The sequence below is a fragment of the Lynx rufus genome, unplaced genomic scaffold, assembly GCF_022079265.1.
Source record: "Lynx rufus isolate CCGP_SWC_20201006 ecotype Redwood Valley unplaced genomic scaffold, mLynRuf1.p SCAF_17, whole genome shotgun sequence".
NCBI lineage: Eukaryota > Metazoa > Chordata > Mammalia > Carnivora > Felidae > Lynx > Lynx rufus.
Genome location: NW_025814831.1, coordinates 13,896,039 through 13,915,816, shown reverse-complemented (window position 1 = coordinate 13,915,816; position 19,778 = coordinate 13,896,039). Strand labels below are relative to the sequence as shown.

At 50.8% G+C, this 19,778-nt stretch overlaps 1 protein-coding gene across 1 annotated transcript in view; it reads left to right on the top strand.

The window, feature by feature from the left end:
* The window catches only part of DGLUCY (D-glutamate cyclase), a 43,909-nt gene extending 30,961 nt beyond the window's left edge, over positions 1–12,948 (top strand). The window contains 6 exon segments of the mRNA XM_047079736.1: positions 2,249–2,295; positions 4,024–4,114; positions 5,578–5,684; positions 6,365–6,516; positions 12,755–12,787; positions 12,789–12,948. Coding sequence (XP_046935692.1) covers positions 2,249–2,295; positions 4,024–4,114; positions 5,578–5,684; positions 6,365–6,516; positions 12,755–12,787; positions 12,789–12,905 — 547 coding nt within the window. The 3' untranslated portion in view covers positions 12,906–12,948.
* The last annotated feature ends 6,830 nt before the right edge of the window (positions 12,949–19,778 follow it).

Here is a 19,778-nt window from a genome sequence, read left to right as displayed (position 1 = left end):
GAGTTCAAGCCCCACATCGGGCTCTGTGCTGACAGCTCAGAGCCTGGAGCCTGCTTCAGATTCTGTGTCTCCCTCTCTCTGTCCTTTCCCTGCTCTCTCTCTGTCTCTGTCTCTCAAAAATAAATAAACATAAAAAAATATTTTTAATAAAATAGAAATAAAAACATGTACAGAAAAAGCATTCAGAGCTTAGTGTTTTGTTTTTTTTTTTTACTGTAGTAAAATATACATAACATAAATGTTGCCACTTTAACCATTTTAAGTGTGCAGTTCAGTGGCATTAAGGTGTATTCGCATTGTCGTGGGTCCATCTCCAGGACCTTCTCATCTCCCAAACGGCAATGCTGTCCCCATTAAACAGTGACTTTCCATCCCCCACCCCGGCCCCAACCCCGACCCCAACCCTTCTACTTCCTGTCTCCATGAATCAACTGCTCTAGTACCTCATAAAGGTGAGATCCTACAGTATTCGTTCTTCTGTGATTGGCTGATTTCGGTCGGCAAATTATCCACAAGTTTCATCCATGTTGTAGCACGTGTCAGAATTTCTGTCCTTTTTGAGGACGCACCACTTTTGGTTCTTTTTGCTCGTCTGTCGGTGGGCACTGGGCTGCTTCTACCGTTCGCTTGGTGGGAACACCGCTGTCGTGAGCAAGGATGTGCAATATCTCTTGGAGACCCCGCTGTCCGTTCTTTTGTGGAATTTCTGGTTCGCGTGGTGATTCTATTTTACGTGTTTTGAGCAACCACCACACAGTTTCCCACAGCAAAGATTTTTAAAATTTTTTAACGTCTACTTATTTTTGAGAGAGGGAGAGAGACAGAGCATGAGCGGCGGAGAGGCGGAGAGAGAGGAAGACACAGAATCCGAAGCAGGCTCCAGACTCTGAGCTGTCAGCACAGAGCCCGATGTGGGCTCGAACTCACAGACCGCGAGATCATGACCCGAGCTGAAGTCAACGCTTAACCACCTAGCTACCTGTAGCAAAGATTTTAAAGAACTCCATCATGGGAGGATTTGCAGAAATAAAGAAGTGTGATTTTCATGTTTTTAAACTGGATAATCAAGACAGTATTTTCCCGAGGTGGGTGGGGGATAGGCTATATGGCGGTGGGCGTTAAGGAGGACGCTTGTGATGAGCACTGGGCATTGTAGATCAGTGATGAGTCACTGCATTCTACTCCTGAAACCAATATTGCACTGTCTGTTAACTAACTAGAATTTAAATAAAAACCTAAAAATAGTGGAGAAAAAAAGATAATATTCCTCCTAATAGTGATAACATCCACAACTACTACCACTTACCGTGCACTGAGTGGGTGCAGGGCCCTCTGCTAAGCACCTCTTGTGCATTTTCTCCACTATATTGTTGAAGCCTCTTTCAAACCCGGGGAAGTAGGTATTGCAGGCACAGTGTCCAAAAATGAGGCCGAGGGAGGCTGCTTTCAGCCCTGTATGAGACAGGTCCCCTTGTCAGGTCATCCGAGGTAGCAAATGTGGGTCAGAGAGGTTAAGCACTTGGCCAAGGCCAGGAGCGGGAGGATCTGGACTCAGAGCCTACACCATCTGATTCCATAGCCCACAAGCTTACCGCTGCTCCCTGTGCCTCTTATCTAATCTCCGTCTTGTATTAGATTCATTCGTCTTCCATTTCAACTCTTTTTTAAGTCTGTTTGTGTTCGTAAACCGAACAAGAACCTAGAAGAAGCCACAAGTGGGCCAGGAGCAGCCAACGCTCCAACCCCTGGGTGCTGGTGCCCACTGGCTAGTGGAGATGGGGCAGGGCATCAGCAGCGTCAAGCACGTGACCCTGACCATTGGCCTTCTCAATCTCACAGCCTCTGACTCTAATGAACCGCTAGAGATTCTGATGAGATTTTTAGTGATCTGATCGAGGGGCACCTGGGTGGCTCAGTCAGTTAAGCATCTGACTCTTGGTTTCGGCTCAGGTCATAATCTCACGGTTCCTGAGTTCCAGGCCCGAGTCTGGCTCTATGCTGACAGTGCAGAGCCTGCTTGGGATTTTCTCTCTCTGCCCCTCCCTCCTCTCAAAATAAACAAATAAACTTTAAAAAAAATGATCTGATCAACTAGCCCCCAGCACAGGCCGTGGCACACATAAATGTTGAGTGAAATTCTGTAGGAATGAAGGAATCAAAGAGAGCACAAGGGTCCTTCACACAAACACATGACCCAACAAGTCAGCCACACCCTCCATAAACCCCCTATGCCCTTGCTTCCTGGCAGATTCGACCATCTGGTGGCAATTGAGCGCACAGGAAGGGCCGCCAATGGTAACACAGAGGATTCAACAAGAGCGTGTCTGCACTAAACGCCTTTTTTTTTTTTTTAATTTTTTTTTTTTTTCAACGTTTATTTATTTTTGGGACAGAGAGAGACAGAGCATGAACGGGGGAGGGGCAGAGAGAGAGGGAGACACAGAACCGGAAACAGGCTCCAGGCTCTGAGCCATCAGCCCAGAGCCTGACGCGGGGCTCGAACTCACGGACCGCGAGATCGTGACCTGGCTGAAGTCGGACGCTTAACCGACTGCGCCACCCAGGCGCCCCTAAACGCCTTTTTAGTTGACTATTGAACAGGTGACATGAAGGAGTTCTATGGGGTCCATAGTTTTTCTACTCCAGAGATGTTCTTTGTTTATTGTGATCTGTGTAGACAATAACAACATTATCACTTAGAAATCCAACATTCCCACAGCAAGAAAGGAAAATTCTATTCCCCCAACTCTAAAATATTAAAGCTAATAGTAAAATAGGGGCACCTGGCTGGCTCAGTCAGTTGGCTCAGTCAGTCCGACTCTGGGTTTCGGCTCAGGCCATGATCTATGGTTTTGTGGGTTAGAGCCCCGTGTCAGGCTGTGTGTGGCAGTGTGGAGCCTGGTTGGGATTCTCTGTCTCCTTCTCTCTCTGTCCCCTCCCCCACTCACACTCTCTCTTTCTTTCTCAAAATAAATAAACTTAAAAAAAACTAATAGTAAAATAATAATAATAATAAAATCAAGGCATAACATATTCTTTTAGTCATGCAGGACCAATGCACCATGTATATACTGTGCTTCATCTTATAAGAGCTTTAGTTTTGAAATATATCTTGAATATATGATTAGTGCAATATTCCGATTGCTAATAATATAATGTGATCATTTGTGTTTGTACAGAACTTCATCGCTTTCAAAGAGGTTTCACATCCATATATTGTTGAAGCCTCTTTAAAACCTTGGGAAGTAGGTAAGGTAGAGTGTCCAAAAATGAGGCCTATGGAGGTTCCTCATGGTCGCTGAGCCCATTAGTGTTGCTGGTAGAATTAGGAGTCCAGACTCCCAGGACCCCTCCAAACATGCTTTTCATGGAATCACGTTGCTTGAACTGAATTTCTGAAAGGCTTGCTGTAACTCCCAGAGTAGTGTTCTTCCCCTGGGAGTAGGTGTAGACCCTGGGGTAATTAAGGCAAGTTTCTCTGTTCTGTGTTTGTTTGTTCTCTTCATTCAAACACTTCAGAGTGTTTCCCAGACTCATTAGTCTCCTTTGGCTTTTGAGGTTGGATGAGACAATGAAAGTCTTCCTGGCTGGGTAGAAAATTTCTGCAAATCGCCTGGTCTTTCCCAGAAGAGGCCGTGGGTGTGGTGCCCACAGCACAGTTGGCTTGGGCTTCCTGTCTCTCGAGGCTGGCCAGGCGAAGGACCTGAGGGCTGGAGGAAGGCGTGCCCAGGGCGGGGAGGGAAGGGGTCTCCAAGTCCAAAGGGGCCATCAGGGTCTGAAGGAGCTGCTCTTCCCCTGATGAATGGACCCCTAATCTTTGCTCATCCCCCTAAGATCCCAGAGGACACAGGTAGAGCTTGCTGTTTGTGCCTTCCAATTGCCCCTTTTTTGTGGGCCCTTGGACCCCTCTCTTACCCAAAGGATCCCAAGCTTCTCCTGTGATTTCCCCCAGCACCCCCTTCTCAGCAGGACCACCCCTGGTCTTTTCTCCCCTCTGCTCCATCAACACCCTGTTTTCCTCAGTTTCCACCGGCAGCTACCTTGTCATGGACGTACTACCGACCACCCAGGACCTAGGTGCCATCCCTCTTGGAGATTCTGGGAATGCCATCAAGTGAGGCAAACAAGGACTCACCTGAGGAGCAAACAAGATAAAATTCATAAAATGCAAAAGAGCAGAGACAGAAATAGACAAAATACCAATGCTGGGGTTGTTATTTTTTCCCTTCATTCAGTAGCCTGTCGTGGACCCAGAAAATTTTTCAGAGAGAAATCCTCAGGGTGTGGACCTAAGGCATCTGGCCATTCACAACAGTCTGATTCTTTGGGCTGCGTCCAGGTCTCTGGCACTCGAGGTGGGGTAGCTCTGGTCCCTGTCCACCATCTCACAGTGAATGCTAGCCTCTGGTGGAATGCTTCCACGCATTCCAGGCCTTTCTAGAAACAGACACAAAAAGAGCCATGCAACCTTTCTGCAGGCTTGCATGGCCTGGCCCTCTGCCCTTGAGGCCCTTGGACAAGTGCTTTGGGTAAGCGGTTATCTTAAGGCAGCCACAACCCTCTCCTGGAGGCAGATTCAGCTGACCTCTGGCCTACAGAAGTCTCCAGAAATACCTGGACACAGGACCAAACGGTGTTCCTCTAGCACCACCTCAGATGGGTAGGCTGCAGAGTTAGTTATAATTTTTTTTTTTTTGGAGAGAGAGAGAGAGAGAGAGACAGAGCAGAGAAGGGACAGAGAGAGAGGGAGACACAGAATCTGAAGCAGGCTCCAGGCTCTGAGCTCTCAGCACAGAGCCTGATGTGGGGCTCAAACTCACGAACTGTGAGATCATGACCGGAGCCAAAGTTGGACACCCAACCGACTGAGCCACCCAGGCTCAGTCTTTAATTTACATTAAATTACAGAATTGACCTTTACAATCTGTATCAGCTCCCCAGGACATGGATGGGGTTCAGGGCCTTCCTTGAAGCCTCTCTGTAAGCAGGAGTCACTCAAAAGTTGACGAACCACAGCTGCGTCTCCCTCGGGCTTGGTAACATCAGCATAGGGGGTATTCCATCTGTGACTAGAGAGCATGACTCAGTAGGGCACTGGCCACATTCTAGTGAGTTCCAAACTTCAACTCCCTTTTTAAAAAATACTTTGTATGTTTTATTTATTTTTGAGAGAGAGAGAGAGAGAGAGAGCACTAGTGAGGGAGGGGCAGGGAGAGAGGGAGACATAGAATCTGAAGCAGGGGCTCCAGGCTCTGAGCCCTCAGCCCAGGGACCAACACAGGGCTCGAACCCATGAACTGTGGGATCATGACCTGAGCCGAAGTTGGGCACTTAACCGGCTGAGCCACCCAGGCGCCCCTCAACTCAATTTTAACTAAAGAAGTTCCTAGAAGATCTGAAGGAGAAGTACATCTCCTAGTTGTCTGAAAATGTACCCAGAAGCAACCCTTTTTCCTAACCTGAGGCAACAAAACACATGTGGGGGGGGGGACCGTCCTGCCGCACAACGAGCCCCCATTTTGCCCAATCCTATACACACACTGACTTGGTTCCCCTTGCCTTCAGGGGTCGGTGATGGGGCAATCAGCTTGGGAAGGGCAAAGTCAAGGAGGCTGTGAAAAGACACATGTGAAATGGGGATGTGATTGCCTGTGATGTGGAGGCTGACTTTGCTGTCATCACTGGTGAGTATTCACATGGCGGGCCAGTCAGGCCCAGGTCTGCGCTGGGGCCCAAGAATCTATGTTTCTAACAAGTTCCCAGGAGCTCCTGGTGCCACTGGTCTTTTTTTTTTTTTTTTTTAATGTTTATTTATTTTTGAGAGAGACAGAGTGTGAGTGGGGGAGGGGCAGAGAGAGAGGGAGACACAGAATCTGAAGCAGGCTCCAGGCTCTGAACTGTCCGTGTTGCAGAATTTTTTTTACCTCAATACCCGGGGTTTGTTGTCTCACTGCTTTGAAGACACAACTGAGCAGCAGGCAATAGTTTATTAGACTATAAGATTACTCTTACTTACAAAGTAAGTAAGACCCTATAGACAAGGGTCTTTATTTTATAGGGTTTTGGTCAGCCCCTTCCCTTCCCTCTTGTTTCTTCTCAGGTCCTACCCTTATTGACTGGATAACTCTAGATGCTGGGTGGTCCATTCCTGATTGGCTTGTTTCCATCGTATGAGGGGTGGTCTATGGCCATACCGTTCCTTGTGGGTCATAGGTTTTATGGTCACCGAAGTTGGACACTCAACCGACTGAGCCACCCACACCCCCCTTGGGGCCACTCTTTGAGATGAGTTCTGCTGCTTAGAGGCAGGGTGATGGACCCCATAAGCTTTCCAATTCTATGGTAGAATCTTTTTCTGTTCTAGGTGTTTCTAACTGGGGAGGATGTGCCTTGGCCTGTGTGCTGTACATCCTCAACTCATGTGAGGTCCACAGACATTACCTAAGGGAGGCAGTTGGACCCTCCAGAGCACCTGGGGAGCAGGACTGGGCTCAGGCCCTTCCATCCGTTGCTAAGGTAACACACCCCAGCTGGCCACTCCCTGCAGGAGAGGCAGGGCTTTCAGGCTTTCAGCCCAGGGCCAGGACCACTGCCGCCTGTTAACAGCCAGAGGCAGAGCCTGCCTATGTAGGGGAGCAAAATTTGCCACCACAAAATGTGGCTCTTTGGCATGTGGATTATTTTAGGATGATTATTGTTTGAAAACAGAAGGACTCAATGACTCTGCCCTTCTCTCTTGGGGCCTCAGTTCCCACGGCCCTACCCACTCACCCCAATCGCAGACTCAAACCCACCTCTTCATCCCCTGCTCCTCCTTGAGCCTGAAGCACCTTCTGGGAGAATTTTCCAGAATAATTTGGATCATGGGAAATTGGAGCCAAAGCCCTGACTTGATGTCCAAATCCCAGGCCTGAAGGGACTTGCCCGTGAGCAGCAGCTTCACCTGGGGGCAGGCGGGAGGCTGAGAGGGCCGCAAAGCCTGAGAAACCGTGGAGGGAGCTGGGGTGTTTGGCCTGGAGGGGAGAAGACTGGGGGAGCATGAATGGCTCACACCTGAATGGCTTCCTGGAGGAGGGAGACAGACAACGCCCTCGGCCCCCTGAGAGACAGAAGCAGGCCAAAAGGCAGAGATCATGAAAGCAGATTCTGGTTCACTGTAAGGAAGACCTTGCCCTCTGCCGAGCTGCCCAGCCCTGCAAGGAGGAAGCCTCTGACGTGGGCCCATGGAGGAGGGGTTCCCGTGCGAGGTCAGGCTGGGCCGCTGACCCCGCGGCCACTCCTAACCAGTCCAGAAGCAGTCTCGTGCAACTGAAGGCCTCACTTTCCTAGCCTGGCCTCCCAAAGGTATGGATCGCTAAATGCAAGACCAGGAACCAGGTCTTTTGTGTCTGCTTTCCCAGCAACCAGCAGAGGGAACATAGTGGTAAATTCTTGTAGAACGAACGAATGAACGAACGGGCAGGCCGATGCAGTGCTTTGTTAGGGCAGCAGGTCCCCAAATCTAGAGGCATCTGAATCACCTCAGGGCATCGTAAACCACAGGGTGCAAAGCCCACCCCAGGGCACCTGACTCCAGAGACCTGAGTTGAGCCGAAGTGGCATTTCTGACATGTTCTGGGTGACCACACTGAGACCCTGGGTTAGAGGGTTGGTCTGGGGAGAAGCGAAGGCATTCCCAAGGCTGAGCCTCGAGCCTGGACATAGCAGCTCAGGTGGGGCGAGTGAGCCCTGTCTCTCCCTCCGTGTCTCTTTCTCCCTCCTGCCACCCCGTTTCTCTGCAGCACCTCCCTGGGTTGATGTTGTCCCCACTTTACACATGAGGGAGCTGGGATTCCAACAAGGGAGGTGGCTTGCCCAACTCACCCAGCTAAGAGATGACCTTGGACCTGAGCCTGGGTCTTTCTGACTCCATTCTGTTTCCGTGGCTCAGAAGTTTCCTGGTTCTTGCTAATGCCAGGGTGCCATGTGGGGTTGGGGGCACTAGAGCAGCTTGAAGTGACATTTTCAGGGGAAACGGTCTGCCCCATAGGGGCCCACAGGGCCTTCTGTGTTTTCTTTGCACTTCCTGGATCTGAACTGGAAAAAAACACTCAGGGGGGCTGCCTGACACATGATTCCTGATTCACACAGACACAAAAGAATGAACCCAGCCAAACAAATTCACAGAGACCAAATGCTTACCCTCTGGGGATGGAAAATTCTCCTTTTGAGTTTCCACCCAGTCCTTCATAAATACATTAATAATGTATCGCTCTTGTAAGGAAAATAAAAGGAAACGTTTTCAAAGCAAAAGTACAAACTCGTGTGTGTTGAGCCCCTCCTCTGGGCCAGGCCAGTTCTGCTCTGAGAGGCAATGGGGTCAGACCCAGGCCCTGGGTAGGGAACTCGGGATCTCCCTGGGGTCAGGTGTGGGGACTCATGGAACGATAGAAGTGTGCAGGGCAAGCTGCTGTGGGGACAGAGAGCAGACACTCAGCTCCGTCAGAGGGCTCAAGAAAGGCTGCCTGGAGGAGGTGGTGCTGAGCTAGGTCTTAAAGGATAAGTGGGATATAAGTAGGCAGGTAAGAAAGGGTGGGAAGGCTCTTCCAGGCAGAGGACCCACATAAGCCAAGGTGCAGGCACACGAAGCAGTGCAGCGTGCAGGGGGAGTAACTGGGATCGTCATGCTAGAGTTCTGTAGGTGGCTCCATGGATGTCCCTGACTCATCGAGAGGTGTGGGCAGAGCTGTGGCCTGAGCAGGTGGTGCAGCTTGATTAGCAGGATGAGGAATGTCCCCCCACCCCCATCTCTGCTCTGTGAGTTGCTTGTAAGCAGGGCCTCCCATATTCAGGGACGGTTCTTAGGGGTCCCCTTGTAACTGTAGCAGGTGTGGGCACCAGGCTGAGGAGCCCAGGGAAGGTAGCCACCATCATCTAAGGCACACCCTGCCTGCTCCAGCCCTTGGCTGTGCCTGGGAGTTTTATCTGAGGGCACTAAATGGCTGGAGAGCATTCCCCACACCTCGTCAAGAGCTAAGAGCTGATTGATGACACCTTACAAGGACTAAGGATGGATGGAGATGGATGGATGGTTGGATGGATGGATGCCTGGATGGATGGATGGATAGATGGATGCCTGGATGGATGGATGGATGGATGGATGCCTGGATGGATGGATGGATGGATGGATGCCTGGATGGATGGATGGATGGATGGATGGATGGATGCCTGGATGGATGGATGGATGGATGGATGGATGGATGCCTGGATGGATGGATGGATGGATGGATGGATGCCTGGATGGATGGATGGATGGATGGATGCCTGGATGGATGGATGGATGGATGGATGCCTGAATGGATGGATGGATGGATGGATGGATGCCTGGATGGATGGATGGATGGATGGATGCCTGGATGGATGGATGGATGGATGGATGCCTGGATGGATGGATGGATGGATGGATGCCTGGATGGATGGATGGATGGATGGATGGATGCCTGGATGGATGGATGGATGCCTGGATGGATGGATGGATGGATGGATGCCTGGATGGATGGATGGATGGATGGATGCCTGGATGGATGGATGGATGGATGGATGGATGCCTGGATGGATGGATGGATGGATGGATGGATGCCTGGATGGATGGATGCCTGGATGGATGGATGGATGGATGGATGGATGCCTGGATGGATGGATGGATGGATGGATGGATGCCTGGATGGATGGATGGATGGATGGATGGATGGATACCTGGATGGATGGATGGATGGATGGATGGATGCCTGGATGGATGGATGCCTGGATGGATGGATGCCTGGATGGATGGATGCCTGGATGGATGGATGGGTGGATGGATGGATGGATGGATGGATGCCTGGATGGATGGATGCCTGGATGGATGGATGGGTGGATGGATGGATGGATTTCTGGCTGGATGGCTGGATTTCTGGCTGGATGGCTGGATTGCTGGCTGTCTGGCCAGATGGATGGATAGATGGATGATACAGACAAGCAGGAGCATGGCTTCATCCTGGGCTCCTTTTCTCTTCCAGTACCTTCATCCCACTCTACTTTTCTTTCTAACTTTTAAAAATTGAGTTACATAGAAGAAAGAAGTGCATACACCTTGCATGTACAGCAGATGAATTTTTACATACATATACATCCATATAGCCACTGCCAAGATCATGATACAGAACAGTTCTAACTTCCTAGGAGGCCCCTTTCTCCCACCCCACTTTGAACAGCAACATCACCTACCCATGACACCACCCTACCACACACTCTGTGTGAACCAACAGTGACCACCCACACACTCAGCCACTAAGCCCCAGAAGGCATCCTAGGGCCTCTTTCCCTGTTCACAATGAACTAGGCCCCAAGCCCTGGCCTTCCTGTCTCACTTCAGTCCTCTGTCCCTCCTCTCATGCCACACTGTCTCAGCCTGGATTGGTGTCACAGCCTCCAGGTGCTCTGCCTCCAGGTCAAGTCTCCTGTCTTCTGTCACCTCCTCCATGTGGTGGCATCTCCTTGAAGATGGTGTGGTCATTCAGTGATTCCTGGAAATTTTCAGGCAGTCTCCACTGGCCCAGCTGTTCCTTGTGGCTCTTGGTAGAGACCGAGTGCCAACCAGTTCCAAAGCTGCTGTCTAATCACATGCACCCTGACACCCCAAGCCTCTCCCTGGGACCCAGAAGGATGGGAATGGTGCCAGTGGGCAGTGCGCTAAGAGGAAATGCCCATCCCCCCTCCGGGGACCCAGGAGCACTCCCCCAGAAAGAAAGGATATGATCCAATGGAGAGAGAAATGAAGAATAAAGCCCAAACAAAGGGCAGGAAATGCCATTCTAGGCTGGGTGGTCCCTGGGAAGGGGCTGGTGGACAAAGAGATGCCTGGAAATGCCCGTGGGTGTCCCTCCCAACTTGGCACCCAGGGCAGGTGGAAATGCAGGCTCTCCCACCAGCTGGGAGTAGAGACAGTTCCCAGGTGACTTTTGCCAGCACTCTCTCCATTGTTTTGACTGGTTTTCAGTGAGTGCTCCTCACAGCCCCTGGCTTGGCTCCTTCCTGCTCTTTTGTCATCTGACATCCTAGCTGTCTGTCTTCTAGAAAGTCTTTCTTGAGCCACTCTGATAACCAGGGTTGGATGCCCCCTGCTTGGGGCTGTGATCCCCATAGACTGTGCCTGCCTGGTCACTTATCTAGACTATGAACCCCCCAGGGGGGCAGGGACTATGTCACATTCACCACTGTATCCCTGGTTCATCTCTGGCACACAGCTGGCGCTCAAGGAAACTTTGATGGGTGCTGAAATGAATGAGCAAATGCCTGAGGAGGAAGATGAGAGCCCTTCTCAGTCCTGTCCTAACCTTCCTGTTGTGGATTCCTATGTCTCCTCCACCACTCCCCCCTGCACCTTCTGCTTTCGGAGGAGGAGGAGGGGGAGAACATACTTGACTTCTGCCCCTCAGGCGCCTTCCTCTCTCCTTTTGCCCACACCCAAGACCCCCTTCCTCAGGGAGAACTTTTCAACCAGAGAGTAACTCATGCTAGCTTTGATAAGTAGTTCTTTGGGACCTTTACTTTCGGAAGGTGAAATGAGGGGGATCAAATCACTTTTTAAAAAATGAGCAAATATGTCAAAGGAAAAAAAGCTCTGGGCTAAAGGCCAGGGGACCCAACCCTGCCAATAATAGTTCACTTCATCTCATGAGCACCTACTGTGTGCCAAGGACCACACTAGGTGCTTTACTTCCATCGTCTTATTTAATGGAGGCATTGCTACTATTATCATCAAAATCCCCATTATACAGATGAGGACACTGAGGCAAGGAGAAGTTAAAACACCTACCAGGAAAGACCCAAGTCAGATCTGTCTGATCCTAAACCCTGCCTGCTGGGCCCAGGGTCTGTTATGCCCAGAATTCGTGATCCCCAAAGACCGCCAGGGAGCCGAGTCCGATGTAAAAGCAAAAGAGCCTTTATTCGAGCTAGCTCGAGCTCAAGAGATACGGGGGGGGGGGGGGGGGGGGGGGGAGGAGCGAGTTTCAAAAGGACAAAGGTTTTATTAGGGCCTAGGGGCAGTTGGTGGGGTAATGGCTGTGGCCTCAGCCGATTGGCTGGGGAAGGGTCAGAGTCCTGTTAGGCAGGTGAGCGGGAGGTTACTCGAGGGGAGGAGGCGTGGTCAAGGTGAAGGACACCGAGCAAGATGGAGTCGGCTGGCGTAGGCCGGCGCTTTCAGGTCAGGCTGCATTTTCTCCATGGCTCTGCTCCCTCCGGATGCCCCCACATCCACACTGGGTCGTATGGAGAAGACAAGAAGGTGGCTGCAGCAGGAGTTGGTACACGCCCCACAGGAGGCTAACGGCGGCGTCTCAGGAGGAATGGGAGCCTCCCCGGCACAAAAGCCGCAGATGGATGATCCAGAGCTGAGCAGGGGCTAGGTTGCAAGGAGTAGCCCGTGCTGTCCCCGCAGAAGTGAATCTTCAGTGTTTTTAACAAACACTAACTCCAAGGTAGTCACCAGAGGAAACATCCCAAACTGTTCCAAATTGCTGCTTCTTGGGAGGTTTGGGGCAGATGACAGGTGATACAGGACACTTATTTCTCATTATGAGTCTGCCAGTGGCATTACTGTGGTTAAGCAAAAATTCGTTTTTAAAAAGGAGTCCACGCCAAGTGAAACACTCTTCCTCCACTTGTAAATGTATGTGCTTCTTTCTTTTTCCTCCCCCTCCCCCATTCTATCCCCATCCCCTTGTTTTTCCAGGAAGAAAAAGCGTTGGGCATCCTGGTGCGGCACCCAAGTCCAGAGTGGAGTCTCGGGCGAGGTGGGCCCGGAGGTAGATGGGCTGCCCGTCCACGGCACCCACGCCCAGATGATCCAGAAGCTGCTGGATGTCACTGCGATGGGTGTGTGACTTCGCATGTAGAGTGCCTACCAGATGGCCATGCCTGGAACTAGGAGGGAGTTCCCTGAGGGCCCCGAGCTCCTTTCCACACGGTCCTGGGTGAGCAGCGCCTGTGACGGGACAGCGCAGACATTGGGGACTGAGGAGGATGTTTCCTCAGGGCTTCCAGTCCTTTGCTTTTCTTCCTAAGTGCTAAGAGGGACTGATTTCAGCCCTCCTCCTCAGGCTTCTTCAGAGCACCCACAAGGTCTGCTCTGAGAGTTTTCCGAGGCACCACTTATGGGGACAAGAGTAGGCATGACTAGAGCCATGAATAATCCCAAGGCTAATTAAGAAATAGTAAAAAACAAAACAAAACAAAACAAAACAAAAAAAAACGGAGGGGGCACCTGGGTGAGGAGGGGGCACCTGGGTGACTTAGTTAAGTGTCTGAGCCTTGATTTTGGCTCAGGTCACGATCTCGTGGTTTGTGAGATCGAGCCCTGTGTCAGCCTCTGTGTTGACAGTGTGGAGCCTTCTTGGGATCCTCTCTCCCCCCTCTCTCTCTGCCCTTACCGCCCCCCCCCACTCTCTCTCTCAAAATAAACAAACTTAAAAAAAAAGAAATCGTTCAACGTACAAATATGTAGCATATATTTACAAACCTCTGGGACTTTACTAAAGGTTTACTCACTACCACCACCAACAAAATATTTATACCTCTGAAATGCTTTCTTTTCCAAACATTTTGTTTCCTTGGGTCTTCAAACCTTACGCTTATCGCCATCACCCCTCCTTTCTGTTCCTCACCTCTCTTCACCCCCACACCTCGCGACACCCCCTACCACAGAGCCTGACTCTTGGCCCGCCTCCTCCCCATATGCTCAGCCCCAGCCTAGAGCCAGAGGCTTTGGCCTCCCTGAATAGGAGGGCGGCCACACTCCTGGAGCCAGGGGTTGGGGGGTCAGGAGTGTCTAGGGCTCAGGTGGCTCACAGGCTCCTCCTGGACAACTGTGGTCAGCTTGTCCTTATCTCACTCACACTCGTCCAGGGCACGTTTCCCAACAAAACTAGGAGCAGGATCACCGACCACATCCCATTACACTCCCCTGTTGAGCTAATACGGTATCTCGTGCTAGTTCACTGCCGAGCGATGGCTCACTCATCCAGATGGGGTAGTCCGGCTTCCCAGCTACAGCTCCAAATGTTTATTGGGCCTGCTGTGTTTTATTTCCTTAAACATGTCCACTTCAACTCTTTAAGGGGCATTAGTTGTGAAGCGTGAAACACATGCTACAAAAATTACCCCTAGGTTGTCTACTCAATAGAAGTTAAAGCCTAAACGTGTAGTAAGTAATCTGGGATTGACTTCCAGTGCTATTTACACGGCAAAGCCCCTGGCCAGCTGGGGGTGGGACAGTCCAGACCTCCCTTTGTCATTCTGGCGGGGAGTCCCCACCTACAGGTCTGTGCTTCCGCTGTGGCCTCCAGGGCTGACGTGCTTATTGTGATGAGCCCACAGTCCCTCCCATCTGCAACTTCTCACAGCTCACTGAGCCTGTCTCCGCTGTCAGCTTTACTGGCCAGGTGGTCCACACTTACAGTTTTCGGCCCTGACTTGAGACAGCAGAGTTCCGCGTAATGGGGGCCTCTGAGAGCCCGCCCTGGCATTTGTGAAGTCTCGATGACTAGGAGAGAGGAAGCGAGGAAGCATCACTTTGGTAAAGCTGCCATCACTCTTCTGATTCATATTTTGGGGAAAGACACTAATGGGCCTTTGGTTTTGCAATAGTAATAACAGAGTTCTGTTCTGGCATGGAGAAGTTTAAGGCATGACCGTGTAATAGGTTATGTGCGCTGTGGCCAGAAGTTTATGAGATGATGATGATATTGTTTAGGACAGAGGCCGAGACCTGGGTGGAGCCCAGAGAAGGCCGCGAGTGGGGGGTCCTAGTTCTGGAGTGAGACATCCGCAGTACCCCCGCCCCCCCCACACACACACACTGCAGGGAGAAAGGGGCTAAAGTGCAAGCAAGAGCCAGGAATAGGGGCCAGCAGGGACCAGCCCAGGGACCACTGGAGCTCTGAGTTCCAGGATCCAGTTTTCAGCCATTTCCGTTCCACAGGATGATTCCTGGTCAAGCCTTTCATAAAGTTTGGCTCAAGTTTATCCTAGTGTTGGCTGTGTTTTGATAAAGGGCCTGTGTCCACATCTAGGGTGACTGGGTGAGCATGGCTATGGCCTGGAGAAGCCAGTTGCGGTGGGGAATGGTGGGGCAGCCTGGGGTAAAGATGGGCTGGAACGTCCCCCGGGATGGATTCACGGGGCAGGTGAGCATCTTGGGGCACTTCCAGGAATGTTAGAGGGGGATCCTGGCAAGCAGTGTCTGGGATGCTCTCTGGATATTCAAGGGCAGGCTGGAGACTGGGCACATCGAGATGCACATGCCCCATAGACCCTACAGGAGGTGGGACACAAAGGCAAGCAAGCCAACCAATGGAGTCAGGGTTCCTTAGACCCCTGCTGTCCCCTGGTCAAGTGCTGTCCTATTGCTCATCTGGGCAAGACATTCCTCTGAATTCATTTCATGCCCCTAATTGCATGGGCCCTGCTGATGGCCAGCCCCACCATCGTCCAGTCCACTGCATTCTGCTCCTTCCTGCCCATTCCATATGGGCTTCACTGCTCCTCAATGATAATTCCCAGATTCAAGAGACCACCGCTCTAGGCAGGACGGAGAAGATGTGGCGTAAGAGCAGTTCCCATGGACTCAGTGTATGTCAATGATGTGCTGTGTCTGCCAGAAAAGCCAATGCATCGACAGAAGCACAGTGAGGTAGTGGTGCCTGGGTGGCTCAGTCGGTTGAGTGGTTGACTTTGGCTCAGGTCATGATGTCACAGTTCATGAGTTTGAGCCCCACTTTGGGCTCTCTGCTTTCAGCACAGATCCCACTTCAGATCCTCTGCTCCCCGCTCTCTCTGTCCCTACCCCCTCACCCTCTCTCCCTCTCTCTCAAAAATAAACATTAGGAGAAGAAGGAGAAGAAGAAGGAGAAGAAGAAGAAGAAGAGAAGGAGAAAGGGGAAGGAGAAGGAGGAGAAGGAGGAGAGGGAGGAGGAGGAGGAGAAGCACAGTGTGAGGTAAATGGTCCCTTTCTCCTCAGTGCAGATCAGACAGGCTTGGTCTCACTTCAGATCCAAGCATCACATTTGAAGAAGTGAGTTTTGTTCAGGTAAGGTTTAGGAAGGTGAGAGCTTAAAACCTGTTAAATGGAGGTAGGTGACTTAAATTGCCATCTGTCAGAGACTGGCTGGATGCCCACCACTTCTGTTTCCCTTTCCTGAATACATAGGAAAATTACATTTCCCATTCTCCCTTGCAGTTGGGTTGGAGCATGTGATTGGAATCTGGCCAATGGAGTGTGAGTAGTAGATATCAGTCACTTCCAGACTTGGCCATAAATGCCCCGTGAGATTCTTTTGGTGCTGCTTCCCCTACCTGTGTGGATGGAACAGTACCCCAAGATGCGGGAACCTCTTGATAGAAGGATTCTGAATCACTGCCATCACTTGGTTGAAGATTTTCCAGAACTGGCAGCCTCTCGTTGGACTTTGGATGAACAGAAGACAAACTTTTCTTGTTTTAAGGCACTGTGATTGGGGGGGGTGGTATATTCATTACTGCAGTACAACCCAGCCTTGTCTAATACAAGCTTGCAACGTCTAATACTGAGAAGTAGGATAAGAAAATTCTCTTCAGATGCCAGTACTGGAAGGACCATGTACTCCAGGGGCACAGTTCATGTGCTTTAAGGCCAGGGGGGAAAGTGGTTCCACTTTGGCTCATTAAGAGTTAAGATTTTCTGACCAACCCTGGAACGACTTATCTCGGGTAGTAGCAAATTGGTGTCATTGGTGGTATTTGTTCAGAAAACTGGACCATCATTTGGGGGAGAGGGGATATACCTGGGATAATTCATGGAGAGAAAACGGGATATCATGACCTGTATGGTGCATTCCAGCAATGATATCTAACATATAATCTAGCAGCGTCCTTCTGAGAGTTGTTGAATTAAAGCAAATGGAATAAAAATCCCACCACTTCTCCAGATCATTGGGTACTATTGTGACCTCCAGGTGATTGCCATCAAAGGCCATTGTCTTGCTAGATGAATTCCAGGAATGGAGGCTGTAGGATCGCCAGCTTCAAGCAGCAGATTTTTCAGAAAAGCAGTGAACCAAGCGGACCACATTCTGGCTATCTTGGCTCTACCAGCCAGAGGGAATGCGGCAGATGGGGCTGCATTCTGTGCTGAAAATTTCTCCCACTCTTGTCTGGCCAACCCACAGACCAATGTATATAAACAGGAAGATGAGCCCTCATCTTGCTAAGCAACACTGGTGAATAAAAAAGGAATCTAATGGCTCTGTCACCTTCCGTCCAAACCAGATGGGCCTTTTCCTCCATCCATTCTCTCAGGAGAGAAAGGACTCTTAATCCCCAATAACGTCCTCACTTAGTCTGTTTGGAAGAAGGATCAATTCTTGCAGAATACTTCGGGACTCCAGGAATCCAACCCAGAGAAGGATTAAGTGACCAAAACCAAATTTACATTTTAATGTGATGCAATTAATCTTGAGCGATAAACACATAGCCTGCCACTGTTGAGAAGATGCTAAAACCTAAAAGGGCTGGTCAACAAATGTGAACCTCCCCAAACAAAGCCCAAGAAGTGAGGACATCCCCAAGAGATGACTCCAGCAGGTCTTTCTACTTAGGCAATCTTCCATGGTGAGCGGGGTGGTCTCTCTCATCAAGCCCTTCCTCACTGTGGGGGACAGAGGGAGTGATATTCTCCAAATCACAAGGCTGGACTCTGTCCTCAAAAGGAGGAAAACAAGGTAAGTCCCAGAGTGGATTTGTAACGATGTGCTATAGAGCTGAAGACACTTTATGAATCTCAGGAGGAGAGAGAGAAGACCCAACTTCACTTGAAGGCTCCATTGTTTTTGGCCACTGCTGGCTGACCAAGGGAAAATGCCCTAATTTCTTTGACTTTTCTCTAAGAAAACCAATCCCTGGATCTTCCTAACTCCATTGGGTATTTCAAGAGCCTTCTAGATACCCCTGGTGTTGGAAGACCCTCCTTCCCCATAAAGACTGCAGCACACTCCAGCTGTGGCTTTTTACTTTGCTTTATTTGCAGACTCAAGTTTGCTACGTAAATCCATTGCACAGTTCGGCACACACATACTTGGCATAAAAGGGAGGACCGTACAAAAATACAACTCTTGATAGTAAAAGGAACCACCCTCAGCTCATCCCCGTCCATCCTCCTAGTGGGAACACCCATGTTTAAGGTCAAAATAGGGGGAAATTTGGCATGAGGAGGCATGGAGGTCTCAACCAGTTCCATTGCCCCAGTAAGATTCTGGGCTGGGGCCGGGTGGACTTTTCTTGGCAGTGTGGCCTTTCTGCCACTTTCAGATCTGGTCACTGCCTCCTCCAAGGAGGGGAAGAGAAGCTCCCCAGGTTATGGGAGGCCTTCCATAAGGAGCTAGAGTAGAGCTATCCAAAGCCAAAGCCACTTCCCTGGGACACATCCAACCTGGGGTATCTGCCTCTGGGCACCCCTGATTAGAGAGTAAGCGACTCAGGGTAAATCCACCTCTTGGAAAGGGATGGGAGGAGAGTCAGAGAGATCTAGAGGATGTTCTCCTTGGCTCTCCTTTTAGCAGATTCCATAAATGTTCTATGGATGCCAGCTTGTGTCTCCCTGCCCCTGGTCCCTCCCCAGGCTTGAGTCCACCTAGCCCCTTGGCAGTGAGGAGCTTGAATCCCAGAACTCCAATGGAAGTCAGAGTTGGCCCCAGCCCACTGACCAGGAAATCTGAAGGACTAGCATTTCTGTTAAGGTGGGCAGACCCTTGGAGCAGCAAGAAGTTCTTCTGGTCCTTGGTATGTTCAGCAGGGCGGAGGCTCAACATGGTCGGGCACAAAATTGCAGGAGAGATGAGACTGGTAACTGAGCTTCCCAGGACAGAACAGAAGATGGCGAGCAGTACCCTGGTCTACATATGGCCCTACAGACCCACTATCACTCTCCAGGTGGTGAGGTGAGACGTCTGGCAGACGAGCAGTGCTGGAGAACAAAAGAGGCAGGGCGAGCCCGGGGCCACCTCCTCTTCTTGTCCCAGGGGCTATTTAAACCATTATGGAGCTTAACCCCAGGCCTTTGGGCTGAGAGATGCCAGAGAATGAGTCTCCGTTTTGTTTTGTTGTATCTGAGAACTCGGAGAGAATGTCAGGGTCCTCTCTGAGACTGCTAAGACACTCCACAGGGCGTGTGGCAGGGGGCTGAGGTGGGGACTAGGGCGGGGTGGGGGAGACAACTCTGCCAGTAGTCATATAACCTTAGCCTCAGTGTCTTGGCACAGAGCTGTCATGGAGACCCTGGCATTTTAACGGTGAACACATGTGTGCTTGCACGCGCGCGCGCGTGCGCGCGCGCGCACACACACACACACACACACACACAAACACATAGGGTTCCTGGCATCTGCCTCTGGTGCTTCTGGGCAAATGGAAACAGAAAAATAATTAGAACTCTGTGTGTTGGGAACTCGGTTAGACACACTGGCTTTAGGCCTCTGTCCTGGCCCTGCGCTTCAGGACTGGCTGTTTAAAAGGGCCACAGACATGGCCCCAGGGAGCCCCGGGGAGCCCTGGGATTTGTCTTCCATCAGCCCTGGGGCTTGTAGAATCCACTCACCTTTCCTGTGAAAGTGAGACATGCCCTTCACTGTCCCCCCACCACATGCTCCCAGTGCCCGACCGCCTCCCCACCTGCCTTCTCCCCTCCGGCCTCCAGGAAGGTCATCTCCCTTCCGACCCCTTTGTGG